The sequence below is a fragment of the Sapajus apella genome, unplaced genomic scaffold, assembly GCF_009761245.1.
Source record: "Sapajus apella isolate SASKATOON/1434 unplaced genomic scaffold, GSC_monkey_1.0 scaffold285, whole genome shotgun sequence".
Taxonomy (NCBI): domain Eukaryota; kingdom Metazoa; phylum Chordata; class Mammalia; order Primates; family Cebidae; genus Sapajus; species Sapajus apella.
In genome coordinates, this window is record NW_022437225.1 from 157,708 (window position 1) to 169,963 (window position 12,256).

At 37.5% G+C, this 12,256-nt stretch overlaps 1 protein-coding gene and 1 non-coding gene across 2 annotated transcripts in view; both read left to right on the forward strand.

The window, feature by feature from the left end:
• LOC116545542 (ankyrin repeat domain-containing protein 18A-like) overlaps positions 1-12,256 on the forward strand; it is a gene marked incomplete at its 3' end in the record, with an annotated part of 44,122 nt that overhangs the window by 12,034 nt on the left and 19,832 nt on the right. The window contains exons 4-6 of the mRNA XM_032272090.1: positions 4,174-4,280; positions 5,047-5,184; positions 7,800-7,867. Of these exons, the coding sequence (XP_032127981.1) occupies positions 4,174-4,280; positions 5,047-5,184; positions 7,800-7,867 (313 nt within the window). The remainder of the gene's footprint in view (positions 1-4,173; positions 4,281-5,046; positions 5,185-7,799; positions 7,868-12,256) is intronic.
• LOC116545549 lies at positions 6,612-6,714 on the forward strand. The gene has a single exon (XR_004266349.1). It is a non-coding gene; the product is annotated as a U6 spliceosomal RNA (small nuclear RNA).

Sequence of the window (12,256 nt, forward strand, 5' to 3'; positions counted from 1 at the left end):
AATCATTTTTGGTTTGGTAAAGAAAGTGATTGAAACTTGCCTGAAGATGAATTTTTAGAAGACTCTGAGGAAACCAGATTGGTAGTGAATAGGTGGTGAGAAAGTGAGAAACACTTCAGCAAAGGGTAAAACATGTTGGTAACTGACTTACCACCCGTCCTGGCAGAAGCAGCCGCCTAGATAAGAATCTAAAGTCTCCTCTCAAATCTAGACTGTCTTGGTGGTAAGGTGGGAGATAAGGAGCTTATAAATAGCAAAATCAAGTGGGATTTTGAGTTTACTTGGCCCTGTTCTACCCATACCCAGGAAAATTAACTGGAGTTTTAATAAATTACTCTTACCCTTTTGTCTTTTTGCCCACATCCCAAAATGATAAAGAGTATTAGCTGTGTGGGTGAGTGATGCAACTGAAGTGATTGTCTGCTGCACTAATTCTCAGCTAGAATTGTGCTTTACAGGGACCTGGGGAAATTTTTTAAAGAATCTGCAAGCGTAGGCTTTCTCTTGAAGATTTTGAGGTAATAGATCTAATAAGGCCTGAACATGTATGGTTAAAAATATTTTTTGAAGCCATGCACAATGGTATGTTCCCTGTCCCAGTTACTTCAGAGGCTGAGGTGAGAGGATTGCTTGATGCTAGCATTTTGAGTCCAACATCAGCAACATAGTGAGATACTTCTCTTTAACAATAACAGAAAAAAAAAAAAAAAACCTCTAGGTTCGAATACACTTCTGATTAAGAAGCACAGAATAGACGAATGCAGTATGCAAGTTCCCATATCTGAAAAACGTAAGAAATCTCTAAAAGAGTTGGCATTTGATAAGCACTACTTCCTCCAAATTCTCCTTTCCAATAATATTAGCCTGACTTATCTGTCTTTCTCTATGTCTGTGACTGGGAAGTGAAAGGAAATATTATTGGTAATATCTCTCAGCTTGCAGAATAACACCTTTTCCTTCTCATCATGAATCATTCACTGCTATTCAGAGAGTCTTTAGAAATTTGCTTGTAGGTAACCTTTCAATAAGTAGTGGCTGACCCTTTCACGATTTCATGTTCCTTTGTCAACATTTAGGTGATTATGTGTCAACAAATGTTCATCACAAGTGAGGTTTTTTCAATTTGATTAGTAGCAAATACTGAACCTTTTTTTTTCAGTTGAAGTTATATTGTGGGCTATCGCAGTATGTCTGTTAAGGTTATGGAGCTTTGGCATAATCAGTGTGTCCGTTTTAAACACTGAAATCCATGAAGCCAGTGAGAATACAGTAGGAATTCTTTTAAATAATTTAGTTTCAGCAGTCCTATGAACTACTTATCTATTTGGTTAACAATCTGGGAAAATGATATACAAAGAGATTGTAAAAGAATACATGTTGGGAAAATTCTCGAGATGGGTATTAGGAGTCTTAACAGCAATTTTTATTATATAGATAGATACATATATACATAGCAGGGCCTGAGTTTTTTGTAAAACATATGACACTAGAGAAAGAAAAAGTTACACAAGCAAATACTTGGTTTATACACAACTATTTAGTAACACATTTGTACCAAATATAAAAACACAAGGGCTATAGTCTAAATGTGGCACATAGATTTGTTTTTTGGACTCCTTAAATTGGGTCAACAGTTAAAATTGTTGACTGTTGAAATCTGGACTTGCAGAAATCTGGACTTCAGGCTTGCAGAAATCTGGACTTCAGGCTTGTCTTAGGAATCAGATCTGGTGTCCCTTGAGACTCATCACTGTTTGGCCTGCTGTGTGGAGGCTGCCCCTGTATAGGAGGGGCACATTTTCTAGTTTGCTACTGTGCCCACCTAAGTACTTCAGTTACTTAGGTAACCTCCTTTGTCCTTAGAAGTATTTGAGTTCACAACTCCTATTTTATAGTATATTTTCATAAAGATTTCAAGGTTTTCAAGACAGCGTATATTGGTTTATAATATATAATTTATAGTTTATATAAATCCCTCAATTATGGGGTTGAATTTTAGAATTCAGAAGTTTATTTTTTAAAACTATTTTTCTTTATATATACCACAAATAGTCGTCTGCTCATAAGAATGTCTAAAAGACGGGCCGGGCGCGGTGGCTCACACCTGTAATCCCAGCACTTTGGGAGGCCGAGGCAGGTGGATCACAAGGTCAAGAGATCGAGACCATCCTGGTCAACATGGTGAAACCCCGTCTCTACTAAAACTACAAAAAATTAGCTGGGCATGGTGGCGCATGCCTGTAATCCCAGCTACTCAGGAGGCTGAGGCAGGAAAATTGCCTGAACCTAGGAGGCGGAGGTTGCGGTGAGCCGAGATCGCGCCATTGCACTCCAGCCTGGGTAACAAGAGTGAAACTCTGTCTCAAAAAAAAAAAAAAAAAAAGAATGTCTAAAAGACATTTTAGATTATTCCTGGTGAGAGTTGGGTAGTTTATGAATATTGCAGACATTATATCTTTCTTTTCAGCAATGTCCCTTAAAATCACACACTGGGGTCTGTTGTGGGGGACTAGGGGAGGGACAGCAGGGGGTAGGGAGGTTGGGGAGGGGTAACATGGGGAGAAATGTCAGATATAGGTGACGGGGGGATGGAGGCAAGAAACCACATTGCCATATATTTCCCTATGCAACAATCCTGCATGATCTGCACTTGTACCCCAGAACCTAAAGTACAATTAAATAAAATGCAAGTGACTTACTGGCTTTTTTTATGCCAGAAATAAGCCATATACATCAGTATTAGAACTTTTATTGATAAGCCATTGTATCTTCATTACTGATTTATATTTTGCCTAAAGTTAAAAAATAATGTTAAATAACAATTTAAATGGAAACCCATACAAATGGATTTAAAAAGTAAAGTTGCATTAGGGTTCCAGAATTATCGTTATAATTAAGAATACAATTTCTTACTGAGCTATGCTTTTTAACATGTTTTCAGGTTTTTTTTTTTTTCTTGAGATGGAATTTTGCTCTTGTTGCCCAGGCTGGAGTGCAATGGCATGATCTCGGCTCACTGTAACCATTACCTCCTAGGTTCAAGTGATTCTCCTGCCTCAGCCTCTGAAGTAGCTGGGACTACAGGCATGTGCCATTATACCCAACTAATTTTTGTGTTTAGTAGAGATGAGGTTTCACCATGTTGTCCAGCTGGTGTCTAACTCCTGACCTCAGGTGATCCATCCGCCTTGGCTTCCCCAAAGTGCTGGGATTACAGGCATGAGCCACTGCACCTGGCCTTGTTTTCAAAAAATTTTAACCTGCCTCTCTTATACAGAACATACTGAACTTTTAGTCAGTTAAGATAAAAATCTATCCTCTTGTATTAGGATACAACCCATGAACTATTTAATAATAAGGAAAATAACTGCATTTGAAGCCAATCTCTTTTAATTCAGAGCTTAGTGATCCATTCAGATCAGGAGAGTGTGACTTTGGCATCTGGGACCCGGACACCGTTGGTAGAAGTGAATCAAGCAAGTTTGTGCCACCCAGAGGAAACTCAACCTGTTTTGGGAAGCTCTGGCAACTGTATCCCTGAAACTCTAGTTCCTAAAATGTTAAAGTTTGCCACAAAAAGTTGTCAAATTGGGATTGGGCAAAGTTCAGGAGATTTCTTGACTGTTGGACATACAATAGAGTTTTGTGATACTTCTCAAATGCAGATGGTCATGGAATCTTTCTGTTGGGGTACAGTACTTCTGGTAAAACAAATATTTTTTGGAATATAGTTTAAGAAACACTGCTCTAGAGATAACGGTTTTGATTATTAATTTATTTTAAAAACTTAAAGCATTTGCTACTATGTCTTAGGTTTTAGGGTTATAGAGAAAAAGGATGTAGCCCTTGCCCTCAAGAAGCTCTTTGGTTTCAGTGGGAAGTAATGAAATAATTACAATATGCTGTGCTAAATGCTGTGTTAGAAGCAGTGATTTCTGGGACTGGTAAATCAAGTGAGTTTTGGAGATGACCAAAGTTCATGTGGGGAGAAAGCAGGGGTGTTTGCAGGGCAGTGTGTGGGAAAGCACAGAGGAGGGAGAACGAAGGGACTGCTTTGCATTTGCTGACTGTCTGTATTGTATGTTTAAGTTTATGGCGTCTTATAAAAGATTTTTAGTTCAGTTGAGAAATATGCAATTTTGTGAATTATAAATTGTTTTTGCTTTCTTACAGGAGGGAAACACACCACTTTTACTTGCTATAATTTGCAAGAGACAGAAAGTGGTAAAGTTTTTAATTAAGAACCAGGCAAATGTACACGCTGTTGACAATTTCAGAAGGTACAGTAGTTATTTTTTTTAAAAAATAAAAAACTGAATGTTCTAGGGTGGTATCAGTCATGCAAGTGAGAAATATTAATAAAAAGATTAACTTGCAATTGTCGGCATACAGTGAAAAATAACACAGATAATCAGGTAGAAAAGCAATTATTTGGACTGAACAACATAGAAAACAGTATATAGTAGGATTCATCTTCTCATAGACTCTTCTCTTTAATCTGATGTTTTTGGTCCTGTAATCTTATATTAGCTAAAGTGGTTTTGTATTTTATTAATTTTATAAAGTGCAGACTTTAACTTTCAGTTTACAGCTACTACTATTACCAGTATTATCATCATCATCATCATCGTTGTTTTCAGCCTGCAGATCGCTCTTACTTCTCTGACCCCTTGCTGATTTTGAATTACAATATATCAGACTAGGAAAGCAATGGGAAAATCTTCATCTAAATCTTTGCCTACTTTAGATAAGTGACCTCAGCATCGTTTCTTGGCCATCAAAGGACTATAAGTTAGCAACTTGTATTATGTCATACCCCATTGGGACAAGAGGCTTCCTCATTGTCCCTGCCTTTAAGCCTTGGTTGTAATTTACAAAGATGAGCACTTGAGCACCTAAGTTGCTGACAGACATAAGCTAGAGCATGTAAACTGTTACCGTGTCTACACTGATAGGCAAGATAGTAAATTGGTAAATTGTATCAAATTTGCTGATTAAATATCTTTATTAAAGTTCTTGAGTGGAGTTATTTCTTTATTATTTTAGAACAGCCCTCATGCTTGCTGTACATCATGACTTGCCAAGTATAGTCAGCCTTCTCCTTGAAGAAAATATTAGCATCTTTTCTCAAGATATGTTTGGACAAACAGCAGAAGATTATGCTGTTTGTTGTGATTTGATAAGGTAAGTGCTTGTATTAAAAGACCAGTTAATACTAAATTAAGGTTTAAAATAATTACAAATATTGCATCTTATACGTTAGATGACAGTTCATAGTTTTATTGAGGTAGTTTGGAATGGCAATGAGTTAGTCCACTTTTTAGCCAGAAATCAAACAGAAAGCTAGGCTAGTTAGAAGTAGCAGTGAGTGCAAGATTCAGGACTTTTAAAGGTCTTTATCCCTAGAGATCTCAATGTTGTTCATTTTATTCCAAGTGTAACCTTTATATGTGAGATATAAATAGTGTCACATCTTTTATTCTTTCCTTCCCTCCCTCCCTCCCTCCTTCTCTTCCTTCCTTCCTTCTCTCTCTTTCTTTCTTTCCCCCTTTCCTTTTCCTTTTCCATTTTCTTTTCTTTATTGTCTCATTACGTTGTCCATTTTCCTGAGCTCAAGTGATTCTCCTGCCTCCCCCTCCCAAACTGCCAGCCACCATACCTGACTTTTCTAATTGGTTATTGGGTCTTCAAATGTCCAGTTTAGCAGAAAATCTTGTATTGTCCCCTGAGGCTATTCCCTATGCCTTCCTCCTTTGAGTTTTTCAGAAAGCTAACGAGTTCCCTAAGTCCAAGGAGGATAATCTTGCTTTACAAGTCAGAAGAATGGGGCAAAAGGCCATTTTAATCATTCTGTTGTTTCCATTTATTCACTTGCTGTATTGCTTCTGCCATTGTACCTGGTCCTGCAATCTGGTGATGATTGACCTTTGCCACCATGATGCCTTTACTGATTCAGATTCCTCAGTCTTCATGGTGACTCATACACAGAGTTCACAGCTACAGTGTTTTTCAGTTCATGTACATATGCTCAGCCATTGTTCCCAGCACCCTGCTCTGTCAGCGAGGCCTCCTGGCTTTCCAGACACACAGAGTGAGTCAATTGTCCCTCCCCCAACACTAAAAACCTTATGTGTAGCCCAACCTCTTATCTAGGCTTAGCCTAGACCTTCATGGTAAGTTATCCTCTGAGACCTGTGTTCATCTTTTCTCTAGCAAATATTAGTTGGGATTGTACTCAACAGTCAGGAATTGTCAAATAATGTTTCAGAAAGAGATCAGAGTTTCCTTTCCCTTTTGTCATCACATCTGTACCTTAGGGTTTTTTTTAGGTCCCGTGTAGCAGCTTCTGTTAGCAGAAGGTTCCATGTTATCCTTCAGTAGAGTAGTGGGCGCCAACTTGCAGTTGGCCCCTTAAGTGATCTGTTTCCATAATAATGAAAATCTCTCAGGCTACTTGCATCTCTACCGCAAGTTTTAAAAATGTTTTAAAATTGTACCTCACAGAGTCATTCAACAGAATTCTCTGTATCAAAAATAGGTAATTTGGATTTAACAGAGTTGAGCCTCATCCACGACTCATGAGTAGCCATGTGTAAAACAGGGCTTTATACTTGTTTCAGCAGCACAGATTCTAAAATTGGATCAATACAGAACAGATAAGCATGCCTGCTGCCTCAGGATGGCACAGAAATTCAAAAAGTATTCCATATTTGGCATAGTCCTCAGAAGGTCATTTGACTTTTTGTTAACTAGCTCCAAGGAAACAGTGTGAGTCAAACCAAAACAGGAGATACCCGATATTGAAATTGTTATCATTATATCATGTAAGGTGATCTGTGAAATGAGAACAGAGCTGAGTAACATATGGGATGTTACATGCACGTATGTTGTTAGCACATGACTTGGAAATGAGGAAACGTCAACGTGCATCTCTTTCATGGAACTGAAAAACAATACAAGCAGGGTTTTATCTTGTGTGTCAGTTGAGAGGACCAAGAAGATGCAGCCCTTTAGCAGAGATCTGCTGGCTCAGAGTTTGAGGAGGTAGAGCAGGAATGGTAGTTGTCCAAGCCAGGTTTTGACCTCTATTGGTTTTCTGGCCTTGGTGTGATTGATAAGCTCAGTAATAAGGGACAATTAGGTTATCTGTTTTAATGAGATAATATATTTACATATAAATGTAGTTACAAATTATAAATGAGCTAAAATGCTCTGAACTACAAGCCACGATGAGTGGAACTAATAACTAAAATTAGCACATAATAACATTTTCCAAAAACTGTGACATTCAAATATTAGAACACAAATATTAGAAAACACCCATCAGGTTTTATTTGAGATTCCAAAATTTTTTTTGGAATACAGTTCAAGAATAAATTATTCAATTGCTTTACTATTTTTCGGAATGTTTAAACATGTTATCTCATTACATTCTCCTAGCAACCTAGAGAAGTAGGGTAGTAAAATCCTTGTTTTTGAGAAGAAGCCATGGAGCCTAAGAGAAGCAACCGGTCTGAAAACAAGATACCTATTGATGACAGAGCGAGGACTTATTCTGAGTGTAGGACACTTTCCAGGCTCTTAAGCTGATTAGAATTTATTTACTGAGCTATCATGTTTTTCTTCTTTGATTAGAGGCCTAGTAAGTTTATAGAGCTTCAAATTTTAAAGTGTGTGGGACATTAGAGTTCTGATATTAGCTCTGATATTGTCTGAAATGCTTTAAGAATTTAATATGTTTGGTGAATATTTTTCATGTCACTATTAAAATAGTAATTTATTACATTCATTATGCATAGGATTCAACAACAAATTTTGGAACATAAAAATAAGATGTTTAAAAATCATCTTCATAATGACAATCAAGGTAAGACTTCTTGATAGTAAATTTCTCATTTCTCTTGGTGGTCTTATTGATTTTAAAAAGTAACATTACAGGCTAGGTGCGGTGGCTCATGCCTGTAATTCCAGCACTTTGGAAGGCCGAGGCTGGTGGATCACCTGAGGTCCGGAGTTTGAAACTAGCATGGCTAACATGATGAAACCCTGTGGCTACTAAAAAAGCAAAAATTAGCCAGGTGTGGTGGTGAGTACCTGTAATCCTAGCTACTCGGGAGGCTGAGGCAGGAGAATTGCTTGATCCCAGAAAGTGGAGGTTTCAGTGAGCTATGCTTGCACCACTGCACTCCAGCCTGGATGAAAGAGTGAGACTCTGTCTCCAAAAAATAAGAAAAAATAAAGTAAGATTTCATAGTTTAATTATAAAAGAGCAGTTTAAACATATATATAAATTAATTTTAAAAATTTAGTTTCTTTAGAATTCAGAGTAGTTTAAGAAGTTAGTTGTAGCTAACTCATAATCTCAAACAGTATTGTCTTAAAAAATTTATTTACCCACTTATAATCCCTGAAATCCTACATGATATTTTTGTATTACTATAAATAAGAAATTAGATTTTTAATTTTGTATATTTTTCTCTATAATCAAATTATTACAAATTGACTTGTCATGCAAATAGATCTATTTAATTTTTATAGTAAATGGTTTGTATTTAGTAAATAAATATTAATTACAGTTGATTCTTGAATAATGTGGGGGTTAGGGACTCTAGCCACTGTGCAGTTGAAAATCAGTATAATTTTGACTCCTTACAAACTTCTTAACGACCAGTAGTCTGCCATTGAGTGGAAGTCTTACTGATAACATAAACAGCCAGTGAACACATATTTGGTATGTGTTGCATTACTGTATTATATACTGTGTTCTTACAATAAAGTAAGCTAGAGAAATGAAGCTGTTATAAAGAAAATCATAGAAAAGAAAAAAATACACTTACTATTCATAAAGCTTAAGTGAATTCCCCCAAAGGTCTTCATCTTCATCATCTTCAGGTTGATTAGGCTGAAGAGGAAGAAAAAAGGTTGGTTTTGCTGTCTCTGGGTTGCAGAGGCAGAAGAAAACTCTGCATATAAGCGGACCCCTGCTGTTCAAACTCTTGTTCAAGGGTCAACTGTATTACACAGGAATTTGTGTCACTAAGAAAGTACCTATCTTTAGAACTGGGAACTCAACAATCTCTTTCTGATATCACAAACAAATGGCAATAAGAACCATAAAACTAAGCCAGTGTGCACCCATACAAATAGATTATTTTTGAAGATACCTCCTGAAGACAGAAAAGTAATTGCTTTCTAAGAAGCGGAAGTTATGGTACATATTCTTATACAAAAAGGCCTATTTTTTACTTCATTCTCTGTCATTTGGAACCTCATGAGATATACTCACTTCTTAGAACAAGCAGTGTTTTTTTATTTGCTGGCTAATTATCATAATAATAGTAATTTTGTTGGAACAAGATACTCTGTTACCAGGCTGGGCACAGTGGCTCCTGCCTGTCATCCCAGCACTTTGGGAGGCCCAGGCAGGTAGATGACTTGAAGTCAGGAATTGGAGACCAGCCTGGCCAACATGGTGAAACCCCATCTCTACTAAAATTACAAAAATGAGGCAGGCCTGGGGGTGGGCACTTGTAATCCCAGTTACTCAGGAGGCTGAGGCAGGAGAATTGCTTGAATCCAAGAAGTGGAGATTGCAGTGAGCAGAGATTGGTGCCACTGTATTCCAGCCTGGGCGACAGAGCAAGATTCCATCTCAAAAAAAAAAAAACCACACACAGAGAGATACTCTATTATCATTAAGCGAAAGATGATAATAAATATTCCAATAGCCAAACTCTAGGCTCAAAAATTTATAATGAAATTATAAAAATATTTCACAATAACAAAAATAGAACACCTAATGCATTGTACAATCTGAACTGTAGGACGACACCATAAGTTTAGTACATATTTGTCAAACCGCTTCTATAAGTTAGGTTTGACAAATTGCAGGAGACAAGGATGGAATTGACACAGTTTTTGTCTTTAAGGTGCTCATAATAGAATACAGATAACTGATTTTTGTGTTTTTTAAACAGACTTAAGAAAAACTTTTATTTCATTCATAGACTTGTCTAACTTAAAATGTAACTATTAGTCATGTCTTTTATAGACTAAACATTTTTTCCAATGTTACAAAATACATTTTGAAAATACAGTTAGGAGGTTGTTATTACCATTGTCATTTATTTTATTTGCTACCTTATGTAGCACTTACTCTGCATCCAATACCAGCTGGGAGCTTACAGTTATTATTTAATATGTATGTATTACGTTCAGTACATGCAAGTCACTTTTACATTTGTGGTGATGAATGCAGGCTTATGAAATGTGGGTAGGATTTAGGGTAGCCCTGCAGAATGAGTGGAACTTTGCCAAGTAAGGAGGCAGAGGGATGATGCTTGGCAGAAGGAATATCTAACAAGCTTGCATGTCTGATGGAAGCAGCAGCCACGAAGAATGAAAGTTTTAAAAAAGGAGGAGCAAGTTCAAAAGGTGGGACACTGAGTGAACTTGGTAGAGTTTATGAGCAGTTCAAATTTACTAGTGCAAAAATGTCTAATATGGGTGTGGTTGGGAATGGGGTGAAAATAGCTTATAGTTATTATTTATTATGTATTTATTATGTTCAGTATGTGCCAGTGAAGGCAAGCTTAGGAAAGACTTAGTTGTTTTTTTACCTGTGTCTAGAAACAAGTTCAATAAAAGGCTTTTTAGCATGTAGAAATGAGTAGATCGTATCCTGTAGGCCAGGGGAATCTTCTCAGGTAGAATGCTTTTGCCTGCAAATACTGGAAGACCTAACTAACAGTGTCCAAAACCATAAGAACTACGCTTGATTTGGTTGTCCAGTGATACTACTAGATCCTACTTGTTCCTCTTTCAACTATAGCGTTGGCACTGTCTTCTTCCTGTCTCCTTTCATGGTTGGCTACTTACTAACAGCTCCAAACATCATATTCTCACAAGGCAGTATCTAAAGGCCGGAAAGGCTGCTTTTCTTCACATGTGCCTTTTAAATCAGGAGAAAACTCAGAAGCATGCCGAGGGCTTCCTTTAATAGCTTATGGGCTGGGTCACACCACATGCTCATCCCTGAACCAGGCACTGGAAAAGCAAATGTAATTATGTGATGAGCTTAGAATAATTATTTCTCTTTTTGAAGCTGGGGAGGGGTATTGCGATAATAAATATCCAACTATATTTTTGTTTCTCCAGCAAGAAACAATAAAGAGCTACTCTTGGGTAGGGAGCCAGCAGTGTTCGCTCTAGAAACTCATTGGAAAATTGTGAGCAGGGGAGGCATTAGATTAGATTTGAGAATTAGGGCATTCTGTTCATGGTGTAAAGCAGAAATTGGCAAGCTTCTTCTGTAAAGTGCTAAGTAGGAAATATTTTAGGTAATGTAGTGCCTCCCTCTCTCTCTCTCTCTCTCCCCCTCCCCCTTTCTCTCATGATTTAAGCCGCTGAACGCCATGTGATCTCTTGTAGCTACTGAACCCTGCCATTGTAGTGTGAAAGTGGTTATAGGTAGTATATCAGTGAATAGGCATGACTGTACTCTCATAAAACTTTATGATTGTTATTACCGTTGTCATTTATTTTATTTGCTACCTTACGTAACGCTTACTGTGTGTCCAATGTCAGCTGGGAGCTTACAGTTATTTAATACGTATGTATTATATTCAGTACATGCCAGGCACTGTGGCCTGTGGTTTCTAGTGTGCTGACCCCTTATATAGAGGATAGGCAGAAGATAGATGTGACCTGAGCATATAGCAATTATTTACTAGGCATTTATTATGTTTATTAGATGCCATGCACTTTTAAATTTGTGCTGATGAGTGCAAACTTCTAAAAAGTGTGTAGGATTTAGGGTAAACATGCAGAATGAGTAAAACTTTGCCAGGTAAGGAGGCAGAAGGATGATGTTTTCCAGAAGGAATATCTAACAAGCTTGCATGTTTGACAGAAACAGCAGCTACAACGCCTGCACATTTGAAGAAACGAAGAAGGTACAAACCATAAGATACTTGAGTTTCTCTACTCTTAGTTACATAAAGAGACTGGGAGACAAGAGAAGCTTCAGCTGTAGTTAATGCTATAGTTTTCTTGTCACAAATCCATGGAGTACATGAGTCTATTACAAGATTTCCACGCATCCATGATACAATAAAATGATGGAGCTCCAGTGGATTTATTTGAAAATATTGGTGTTGCTGGGCATGGTGGCTCCTGCCTGTAATACCAGCAGTGTTGGAGGCTGAGATAGAAGGATCCCTTGAGGCCAGAAGGTCCACCAGCCTGGGCAACATAG